The 12,283-nt window shown below is 41.7% G+C and overlaps 1 protein-coding gene across 1 annotated transcript in view; it reads right to left on the reverse strand.

Annotated features, from left to right (window-relative positions):
- Window positions 1-12,283, reverse strand: part of ENTREP1 (endosomal transmembrane epsin interactor 1) — a 67,840-nt gene that overhangs the window by 24,943 nt on the left and 30,614 nt on the right. Inside the window, exon 3 of the mRNA XM_040449397.1 lies at window positions 1,331-1,441. Coding sequence (XP_040305331.1) covers window positions 1,331-1,441 — 111 coding nt within the window. The remainder of the gene's footprint in view (window positions 1-1,330; window positions 1,442-12,283) is intronic.

The following is a 12,283-nucleotide window of genomic DNA, read 5'->3' on the forward strand; positions in this document are numbered from 1 at the left end:
TTTAAAAAGTCCAAAGATGGGGGTGCCTGGGTGGCTCAGTCCATTGAGCAGCCAACTCTTGCTTTTGGCTCAGATCATGATCCCAGGGTCGTGGGAACGAGCCCTGCATCAGGCTCCATGCCAGGCATGGAGCCCGCCTGAGATTCTCTTTCTCTCTCTCTCTGCCCCTCTTCCCTGCTTGCATGCATGCACATTCTCTCTCTCTCTCTCTAAGAAATTTTAAAACTTAAAAAAAAAAAGTTCAAAGATGGCCGGCAATTGGGTATAGACCCACAAGAATTGAAAGCACGCTCTCAGAGAGATATTTGCAAGCCGACTTTTATGACACTTAAGCATTTTTGTAGTTAAAAAATTATATATGGTATACACACGAGATGGAATATTACTCAAGCCTTAAAGGACATCTGACACATGCTACATGTGGGCGTGTTGAAGACATTAGGCTAAGTGAAATAAGTGAAGTAAGCCAGTCACAAAAAGACACATGCTGTATGGTTCCACTTATATCAGGTACCTAGATCAGTTAAATTCATAGAGTCAGAAAGCAGAAGAGTGGCTGCCGGAAGCAGGGTCGGGGGGGGGGGTGCGGTGGGGGGGGGGGAGGGCCAGGAAGGTAGGGGAATTGTTTAATACATACAGAATTTCAGTTTTGCAACAAGAAAAATGTCCTGGAGATTGGTTGCACAACAATATGAATGTACTTCAACTACTGAACTTAACTCTTAAAAATGGTTAAGATGGTACATTTTTTGCTACATGCATTTTACCACCATTAAAAATTAAAGGAAAAAATTCAGAGATTGTGCAGGACCACAACCTCTTATCCACAATTCCGAAGTCCAAAAAGCCCTGAAAACCAAAAGTTTTGATTAAAGCCTGCTGTCCCAGAGTCCCACAGTGCATTACAGAAGAAATCATGTATGCACCACGTTGATCATTGGAAAATTCTGAATGCTGAAACACACCTGGCCTCCAAAGGTTTCAGATAAAGGACTGCTGAACTGTATTCTGATAATCTCCATTTTCCCTCTTCAGATGAGAGCAGACAGTTATTGCTTGTGGAGACCTGACCCATCCATCCACCCACTAACTAACGATGTGGCATATTACTGTGGTGCTGGGGTTCTGCTAGATGGTCCCCGTTTTGGAAAAAAACAGTTGACAATGTGAGTAAAATAACTAGCAGGCCAGTTCTTTGTTTTGTTTCCCACTTTCTCTGCCTGACTTCAGATTTCACTTTAGGATGCTGCTGGGCACACACTGGCACCCCTGGAAAGCCAGACAGGCCAGGGTCCATGCAGGTGCACAGCCATGCTCTAGGATTACTTACCAGATCACACCGGGGCACGCTGGACACAAACTGGGCCCCTTGGCAGCCGAGAATAAATCCAGCTAGATTTAAGAGGACACACACCACAGAGAGCAGCACAAAGAGGTTCACCTGAAGTAGCAAGGAAAGAGGAAGTTAGAATAAGATGATGGCTAAATTCAGAGATAGTTTTCTCTGAGAAAAAAAAAATCATATTCTCTTCCTAAAGAATACATTAAAACAAAAAACAAAACAAAACAAAACAAAAAACAAAACAAGGCGTCTAAGCTTGATTTCAGCTCAGATCATGATGCCAGGCTCAAGGAATCGAGCTCCGCGTCAGGCTTTGTGCGGAGTGTGGAGCCTCTCTCACTCTCCCTCTGCCTCTCTCCCCCTTTTGTGCACACTCTCCCTCTCTCAAATAAATAAATAAATAAAAATAAACAAATTTTTTAATTAAAAAAGTCAGAACAATGTTTTTAATGTTTAAACTTTTTATTCATATTTTAGAATTTTTAAATTGTGTTGAGCAATGCCATGATTTTTAAGTCTTCTAAATAATGTCAAGTCCCTAATTTTTTCTTTCTTTGCATTTAAGGGTGTTCTGACCCCTTCAGCTTTTATCTGTTCATTGCATTAAGCCATGGCCACTTCCTCTGTGAGCCGTTGTTATTTTTTCTGAGTTTTGCAGGATCAATGGTAAGTATACAAATGGAGAATTGTAGAATATAGGTGGAACCCAAGAAAACTGAAGGTACTCGAGCCCTTATTAGCCAAAAGTCACAATATACAAACAAAAATAAAGATAAGTCTTGTTTCAGTTCCAAACAGAGTAGGTATCAAAGAATAAGTCTATAATGATCTTCTACATACTTTTCTCCAAAGTTAAATATTACAAACGGTATGCTAAATAATTCAGAATTGACAGAAACCAACCAAGAAGCCAGAATTTACTTAGCATAAATTAGAGACTATTAAGGCTTTTCAACTTGAGAAATATGATTATTATCAAAATCAAACCGTATCACAAATAATAAAAGATCGGAGCTAATAATGATCAGCGTTAGAACCAAGCATCATTTCAGGTAGCTAATGTCAGCATTGGCTGGTCAGTGAGTTCGCACATGAACGCTAATTCAGAAAGCTCGTTCTCTGTTGCTGGTATTCCAAGAAGCTTGAAAGCATCTCCCCAGAACCATGTAATGAGTCAATATTTAATATCACATGATGCCCCTTCTCCTAAGAGGAATTCTTTCTGCCTCTCGAGGAGGAGTCTGGAGCTTGCTTCTCTCCTTGTTTTGTTAATCTGTGCAGTCGGTCATCAAATCTTGGGGAAAAGCTGGCAGCAGCTGCTGTGTTACTGTTTCTCATGATTCCTCAAGTGTCTGCAAGGGCTTAACTTGAGCGGCACATAGCACAGTCCTCTCGTGCACTGTGTCATCCACTATGATGCCAATGCTTTAGAAAATGAGAATGCAAAGTTGGCCAAGGACAGAACGCCACCTTCTTACATGGGCTTCTTCTATGCGCTGGCATTTGCTACTCAAGAGACCAAATACATCTGGAATCTTCACGCTCCGCAATACAACTGCTGTTACTATGGGGAAGTCTAACTTTCCTCTGCAAATTTTCTCTTCATGCCCTATCAGATGCCTTGAAAAGAAAGCATGGTTACAATCCTTATGCCTATCAGCATATCATACATCTTTGTAACTAAAAATTCGCAGCACCAGATATAGAATGAGTGAAGGCTCATTACTTCCAACGCTGGTTCCCAAATCTCTTCATTAAAATCTTAAATCCAGCTCATCAAATGACACCATTAAGAAAACCAAAAGGTAAACCACAGACTGGGAGAAAATATGTCATGCATTTGTGAAACAAAGAAACTTTACCCAGAATATACAAATAACTCCTCGACTCAATAATAAAAAGACAGACAACACAAACAAAAAATTGGGCAAAAGACTCAGAGAGTTATTTCACAAAGGAAGATACGGGAATGGGCAATAAGTACGTGAAAAGTTACTCGACATCATTAGTCATCACGAATGCAGGTTGAAACCACAGTGAGATACCCCTTCACATCAACTAGAACGGTCAAAGTCAGAATGACAACAGCAAGTATTGGTGAGGATGAGAAACACACAGACTCTCGGGCATTACTTGTCCAAGGATAAAAAGGTACTGCCACTTGTTAAAAACTAAACATAAATCTCCCATGCCAAAGAATTCAATACGATTCCATACAGTTGACCCCTGAACAATGAAGGGTTTAGGGGTGCCAACCCCCAGCCCCTGCATGCAGTGCCAAATCCGAGTAGGACTTCTGACTGCCCATAAACTTAACTATTAATAGCCTACTATTGAACGGAAGCCTTGCCAATAACATAAACAGTCAATGAATGCATATGTTGTATCTTATAGTATTATATACTGTACTCTTACGATAAAAGAAGCTAAGGAAAGAAAATGTTACTAAGAAAATCATGAGGAAGAGAAAATACATTTACAGTAATGGGCTGTATTTATCAAGGAAACAAAACCTTGTATCTAAGGGGACCCATGCAGTTCAAACCCCCATTGTTCAAAGGTCAACTGTAATTTATGGAGATACTCCATCCTCGACTCCCTACGCCTTAAGCGTGGCTTGTACACGGTGAACACAGTATAGAAAGGGGAGCGAGGGCAGTCTTCCAGGGGAGAAACCTCACAAACATGACTTCAAGCAGGTAACCAAGGTTACCATCACTGAAAAGTCATGTTCATGGCATGTACCTTTGATATGTGATGAAAACGGCATTTTACCTCTGTGTTCTTCCTCTGCCAAACCTATGGTAATTCCAGTCTATGCAGAAGAAAAACATCAGCCAATCCCAACTGAGGTCCACACTACCAGATACCTGACAAGTCCTCCTCAAAACAGTCAAGGTCATCAAAAACAGGGGAAGTCTGAGAAAATGCCACAGACAAGCGGAGCCTAAGGAGACATGACAAGCAAATGTAATGTAGTTCTAGGATGGGATCATGGACAGAAAAAAAAAGTAGATAGAAACTAAGGAAATCTGAAGAGTATGAATTTTAGTTGATAATAATGTCTCAATATATATTCGTTAATTGTGACAAATGTACCATACTAATGTAACATGTCAACAATGGGGAAACTGGGTATGGCATATATAGGACCTCTCTGTATTATCTTTGAAATACTTCTGTAAATCTAAAATTATTCTACAACAAAACGTGTATTTAAAAGTTGCAGGGGTGCCGGGATGGCTCAGTCAGTTAAGTGTCTGACTTCAGCTCAGGTCACGATCCCACGTCTCGTGGGTTCGAGCCCCGCATTGCACTCTGTACCGACAGCTCGGAGCCTGGAGTCTGGAGCCTGCTTCAGATTCTGTGTCTCCCTCTCTCTCTCTCTGCCTGCTCTCTCACCTCTCTCGCGCGTGTGCGCTCTCAAGAATAAATAGATATTAAAAAAAAAAAAACTGCAAGAAAATCTGAATATACACCTACCTATGACCTGCAATTCCACCCTTAGGAATAGATCACAGAAACAAGTGCAGATGCCCACAGAAAGACTTCTAGAAAAATGTTTACAGAAGCTTTATGTATATCAGGCCAAATATGAAAATAACTCGAATATCCAACAGCAGGAGAATAAGCAAACAAATTGTGGTATTTTCAAACCGTGGTATACTTCCAGCAATAAAAAGGAATACATTACTGATACACAACAACACAAACAAATTCAAAGGCATTAGGTTGAATGAAATAAGCCAGATACTGTATGATTCCACTGACATGAAAGTTCAAGAATAGACAAAATAATCATGCTGATGATCATTTAGAAAATAACCTTAGAAGATTTAGGGCTATTAGAAGTCAGAAGAGTGGTGCCTGTTTTCAGGGGAGGTGTGAAATGAAGGGACAGACTCGGAAGAGAGAAGAGGATTTTCGGGAATGATAAAAATGTCTCATATCTTGGTTTGGGTACTGGCTACATAGGTGTATCGAACTCCCAAAACTTAGCTAACCGAACACTTATGATCAGGGATTTATATAAATTATATTTACTATATTAAAAAGACAGTCAGAAAGACGATTCTGAATCCACTTGCCAAGCGAGGAGTGTGAGATCATACCATGAATGAGGCTACTTCTCAAATGTCAGAAAAACAAACAAGAGGAGAAAATGCTCCAGGGATTCACTGCCTGGTAGACTTAGCTTCTCTCCTGCACTGGATGGGCTGCCAATGAGAAGTCAAAGTCAAATTACCAGAATGTCACCCCGCAAACCCCAGAATGAGGACGTGGGCCAAGGCACATAGGCTGTCGACAAAATCACCACGCACTCTTCCCCAAATGTATTCCTCCGTATGGCTTTTTCATTATGATCATTAAAACTCTGGCCAAACTTGTTGACTATTCAGTCATCTGAATTACTCTAGTGTAGAGCACTGCAGCATAATCAGACATGGGGGCTATTAGGATAGCAAGCATATCTCTTTCAGCGGTTGGCTCAGGTTCAAAGGTACACAATACTAGAGTTATAAGGGACCCCACTTAGGAGGGTCCCTTTTATCATCACCAGAGGGTGTCTCCCAAATAGAAGGCAGGAAAACATTAGCTGCAAAGGAGGAATATCATAGTCACAAAATCCACTCAGCTATATCTGGAAAGGGGAAGAATTTCTTACATTCCTTATATTGTCATCATTCTTGCTTAAAAAAAAAAAAATGTTGCAGGTGATTTGAGTTTCTCTTTGTGGAAAGCACCTGAATTTGGAAATCAGGACACCTGGTTCAAAATCAGGCTTTCCCTTATTTTAGGCAACCTCTGTGAGACTCATTTTTCTCATCTGTGAAACAGGTCTATATTCTTTTTTTTTTTTAAGTTTATTTATTTTGAGAGAGAGAGAGAGCGCACGCAAAGCAGGGGAGGGCAGAGAGAGAAGGAGAGAGAGAATCCCAAGCAGGCTCCACACTGGCAGCACAGAGCCCGACACAGAGCTTGAACTCATGAACCATGAGATCATGACCCAAGCTAAAACCAAGAGTCAGAGGCTCACCTGACTGAGCCATCCACACACCCCCAGGTCCATATTCCTAGCCACCTCACAAAATTAAATACAGACTCACACAAAATGATGTACATAAAAGTCCCTGTATGCTGCAAAATGTTGTGCAATCAGTTTTATTGTTAATAATAATGGGCATTTCCTCTTCAGGGGAGAAGCCTGTTATTACAAAATGAATTTCACTAGGTCTGGTACCTGCACTTTGTTCTTAACACTTATGACATACCTGAATTAATGGCAGCTGGAAGAAGTACTCTAATTGTAAGAATGATCTGCAGGTAGGGGCGCCTGGGTGGCTCAGTCGGTTAAACATCCAACTCTCGCTTTCCACTCAGGTCATGATCCCAGGCTCTGCACCAACAGCCCACAGCCTGCTTGGGAGTCTCTTTCTGCCTCTCACTTACTTGCACACTCTCTCAAAATAAATGAATAAACATTAAGAGAGAGAGAGAAAGAGTAATCTGCAGGTACACTGTTTCCAAAACTTCTCTAAAAAGAATTCTTCCTGCAGCCTGCAGATAGTTCCTAAGAGAACTCACCCATGCTGACCGTTGACACATGTGTGCCAGATATCTCCTGTTTGCCCTTCCAGATCCTTTCTCCACTTTTCACTACCCTGTGATCTTCCCGAGGAGGCTGAGCTACAAAGTATCAATGGGTATCAATGGGGTATCATTGGGGCTCCTTTGCCCTCTTGCCTCTAGTTAAGTTCAGCCAATGGGGCACCCTCGCAGAAGATGTGAGGGAGGGAAGAGAGTGAGGATGGGGTATTCTACAGGTTCCTTCTCTGTCACCTCAGTCTGGCTGTGACCCTTAATGGAAAGCCATGGGTTCTTTTAAGGGGTTCTCTGTACATGATCCCAGATTCCAGAGTCCAGCCACCTCTTTTCTGGTCAGGCGTAGGGACAGCCCTGGCTTCACTGTTCCGTCCACCTTGTGCTTTCCTTTGTGAACAGCCCTTCATTAATCTCTTCTCAAGTTATAATTTTATTGCGTTATCTGTGCCCTGCCAGGACCTTGGCTGACACAACATGTCTATAAAATCTCTCCTTACATTTGACCTCATTTTTTTCCTGATCTTTAAGCTTAGCTCCTATTGTTCTCGACTCAAATTCATTGCCACCTCCCCAGTGAAGTGCACACCATGGGTTACAGTTCCTGAATTTCTACTGACACCAATGCGTCATTGGGATGTACCATCAAGAAAACAGGAAAGCCCAGAGTCAATGCAGAGATGTCTTTTTAGAATTTGTATTTTAGACATGAAAGACAGTGGGACCCAAAAAGTGGTGGACTTGCCCTCTGTGACGGGCACCCTGTGGCTTTTAAGGGTAAGATGCAAAATCCGAGATCCAAAAAAGCTGGTCCTCTCATAGGGACTGACCATGTGAGTGACACTTTTTATACTTTTGGTTTTATTGAACTAACTTGAACCAGGAGTATTTTATGGTACTTATATACCAGAAGCTTGATGCAAAGGCATTGTGTTTTTCATTTCAGTATTTGGAATTCACCTCCACTCTGATCTTTTGCAATTGTGCCCCCGGCTCATTCCAGGTCTCATTTAAATGACCCAACAGGCGCGTCTAGGTGGCTCAGTCAGTTGAGCATCTGACTTCTGCTCAGGTCTTGATCTCCCCGTTTGTGGGTTCAAGTCCCGCATTAGGCTCTCTGCTGTCAGCACAGAGCCCACTTTGTATCTTCCATCCCCTCTCTCTCTAAAAAATAAACATTTTAAAAAAGTGACCCAATAAAAGAATGCTAAGGCTACCAAGAAGAAACATCACCTTCAACTTGCCTGTTCCTACCTACTAAAAAGTTCTCATAATCCCCATAACATAGTATCATTAAATAATTATGCCTATCACAGCTTGGTATTATTGAGTACTCTTTTTTGGTAGAAGATTTCATTCCCTAAATAGGCTGACCTTTCCCTACCGTCCAAGGACTTGCATTTTGCTGCTTCTTTCCTACTGCTCCAAACTCAAGATGCAACTGAAACCCATCTACGTGTGTTTAAATAAATAGTTCCAGTGATCATGTGAAGGTAGCATAGTTTAAAAATGAATAGGTTTAATATGGCGGAGTGAACATAAGCATTTAGTTCTACTAATTCCTGATAAACCCACTAAAACAGCAGTAAAAGAAAAACCTTAAATGGAGAAATCCATAAGGACAGAAAGAACAGGAAAATAGCATGAAAATGTTAAAAGCTGGCTAGCCAATGGGCCAATGCAAACTGGACTCAGTGGTCCTGAGAAAACGAAATCCTATGACAGCAGCGAGAGCCAAAACCACAAGATTCACTCCTTAGACTCTCCAAGTACTCAGAAATAGGCAGCAGCAATGAAAGGAAGTGAGGCTGAAAACAGGACTGACCGAGAGTCTACGAAGCAGTTAGACATTGGAACAACCACTATGAGAAACGACTGGCATTTACTACCTCTAACAAAATTCAACATCTACTGCCCTATGACTCAGCAATTCACTTTGAGGTGTGTGCTCAAGACAAATTAATGCATATGTCCACCAAAAGACATGTACAGGAATGCCACAGCACTGGTTCATAACAGCCCAAACCTGGAAACAACCCAAATGTCCAAGAATAGGAGAATGGAGGAATGAATTAGAGGAAGCTCACAAATGGAATAAAACTCAAGTGCTGTGTCTAAATGTCTGTGTCCCCCAAAAACACATATGTTAAAATCCTAACTCTGAGGTGTTGGGTGTCGGGAGGTGGTGCCTCTGGGAGGTGATGAGGTCATGATGGTGGAGCTTCATGAATGGGATTAGTGAACTGGTGTACGTATGCTTCTATTTAAATGTCAAAAGCTCACCAAATTCTTTCCTCATGAAGAGAAAGTTCTCGAAAAACTTCAATTTAAAAAATACTAGTATTGCCTCAGAATTCTTTCCATTCACACTTTTATTCATCTTTCCATTTCCCAAGAAACTATCACTGGTAGTTGTTTAATCACTTTCTTCCACCCTGCTCCCCCCATATAGCCTTTTGATACTGCTCAAGATAAATGAAGACCAAAACACACTTTTCTCCAGTGGGGCACCAAATCTGAACCAAAGACACAAAAACATAGGTGGTCTGAAATTATCCTGAATGAGTGGACGCAGGAATCCATCAATCAATTAATAAACAAAGGAAAGAAAGTCAATTCATTATGATAAATATTACATGGAGGCATCATGCATTCTTATGAATATTCTGGAACATATACAGAACAGGCTCTGAAAGACAAACACTGGATTTACTACCACTGCTTGTGTGAAAATGGCTACCTCCATTGCTCCTGATGGGAACTATCACTTTCTGGGGAAAGAAGCTGGGACTCCTGTCCCATTATTTCAAATAAAGAAGGAATATGGGTGATGAGTGAGTGTGTAGAAGAACAAAGAACCCAGTCCTTAGAATTAAGTTATATTTTCCAATTGAAACAAGAACATTGTGTGATTTAGCTGGGAATCGAACCAACATTTTGACATTTATGTTCTCAGAGACAGGGAGTCCAAGCTCCAAGTCACTGATTAGTCACTGGTTAATAAGACAAATGTCATAGGAGTTGGTTAACTATTCAGTTAACTCTTAATATTTAACATTTTAATTCAGTTTGGAGAGCATTTTTTTTTTTAAATTTTGGAGAGAGACAGAGACAGAGCACAAGCAGGGGAGGGACAGAGAGAGAGGCTGAAGACAAAGAATCTGAAGCAGGCTCTAGGCTCTGAGCTGTCAGCACAGAGTCCGACACAAGGCTCAAACCCATGAACTGAGAGATCATGATCTGAGCCAATGTCAGATGTTTACCTGACTGAGCCACCCAGGTGCCCCTGGAGAAGGATTTTAATACAAAGATGTAGAATCATGAGCAAAGTTATCTGAACACAACACACAGGCACTGGGAGAAAAAAAAAAAAAAAAAACTGAAGACACCAAACTAAAACTTTTCTGAACCATTTAAGCAAAATGAATGTTAAGACTGACCACCCAGCACCATGACAACCAACAAAACATAACAAATCACAGCCACTCAGAAAGCCCAGACTCTTGCTTTAAACCTATTTCAGGAGCTCACACATGCACTGACTTGGTTTGCCTGTGTGTGCCTTTAATCTTTAGGTCCCCAAAGAACCTACTCCAGGCCTTCACTTCCTTGACACTCTTTAAACTTCTTCCAGAAGCTTGGCAGATATATTACCAACGTCCAGACTGGTTCTCTTTGCCAACAGACCAAACACAGGCCTGTTGCTGTGAATGGAACCAGCCATCTCTCTTTTCTCTCAAGGATGTTTAAGTATCAGATTTATTCATGTTATGGCTGTCCCCAGATTTTCTTTTCAAAAAGTGTTTAAAATACAGGAATATTTATTTCCAATTCCTTTTCCAATAGCAGTGAAAGGCTTCCTCCTGTCTGCACCACAGTCAGACAAATTGTCATCAGTTTGGGATATAGCTTCGAGGTGAGCTAAAAGCACTTGTAACTGAGAGCTGTTAATTCCTAGTGAAAATGTACAAATCTCAGGGGCACTTTTGAGGTTCCTTGCTTGTGAAAAAGAAATTCTGCCTTACCATGGGGTCCTTTCCCCTGTTCCTGGCAGACACTGGCCCCCCAGTCTCCTAGGCCTCCTTTTCAACACATCACCCCTCATTGCCCAGAAAAGTCTCTTTCCTCATGACCCTAGCAATCAGGCATAGCAGAGAAGGGGGTGCCTTTAGTGTGTTTAGCTCCATTATTCCCCAATACAACTTAGAGATACCAACCTAAATTAGCATGTACCCACTTGGAATGTGGTAAGGACCAGGAGGAAAATATCCTAATCAGAGTCTCAGGAGAAATGACATGACACATGACATTGGCTATTTGAACAAGGTGAAAGGAGCAGGAATGTGGTTTGCTGTGGCCCTTGGGAATTAGGTGGCAGAAGTAAATTTGGATCTGAAGATACAAGAAGCCACAGAGAGGTTTAAACGAACTTGCAGATCTGTGATTCTTGAGACACCACATTCCTTACTCCATTATTCTTTCCTGCTTTCCTCCGTGCTTCTCTGATTTTGGTCTTTCCCTGCTTCCAGTTGCTTCTCCACTGCTGTCAGCTTCTCAAGGTTCAGCAAGTTGGAGAGTCAGACCTTTTGACTCCGCAGCAGGGAAAATCTCAGCTCTCGAGAAGCTCTGCAGAATCAACAGTCTCCACAGACGGCCGCCATCAAGTCCTTCCTCTTTACCCCCAGGCTGTTCCTCACAAGAGGTGGAGTTTAATACACTCTGAGGAATATTATCCAGTCTTAAAGAGGAAGCAAGTACTGACACACGCTACAACATGAATGAACCTGGAAAGCACTATGCTAAGCGAAGTAAGCCAGATACAAAAGGACACGTATTGTAGTGAGGCACCTAGAGTAGTCCGATTCACAGAGACAGAAAGAAGAATGGTAATTACCAGGGGGGCATTGAGGAGCTATGGTTGAATGGGTACAGAGTTTCTGTTTGAGATGATGAACAAGTTCAGTAATGATGGTCGCACAGCATTGTGAATATACTTAATGCCACTGTATACTCTACAATGGTAAATTTTAATTGGGGTACATTTTATCCCAATTTTTAAGAATTGCAAAAGAAAAAAGGAAAAGAGGTAGAGTGCAACTCCCAATTTCCCTTCTCTTGATTCTAAGCTGGCCTTAGGATCTTGTGTGCCAACAGAATGTAGCAGACATTCAAGGTTGGATCCTAGGAAGCCTGGACACCCCACCCCAACCCCTGGGCCCTTGAAACACCCACCTGAGATAGTCCCTCTCAGAACCCAGACACCATGCTGGGTAGCTGGTATGTGGGAATGCCACACGTCTACGCTCTAGCCAACAGTCCTTGCTGAGCTACCGGCTGTAT

This window comes from Herpailurus yagouaroundi, unplaced genomic scaffold (genome assembly GCF_014898765.1).
Source record: "Herpailurus yagouaroundi ecotype Mexico unplaced genomic scaffold, PumYag 199, whole genome shotgun sequence".
Taxonomy (NCBI): domain Eukaryota; kingdom Metazoa; phylum Chordata; class Mammalia; order Carnivora; family Felidae; genus Herpailurus; species Herpailurus yagouaroundi.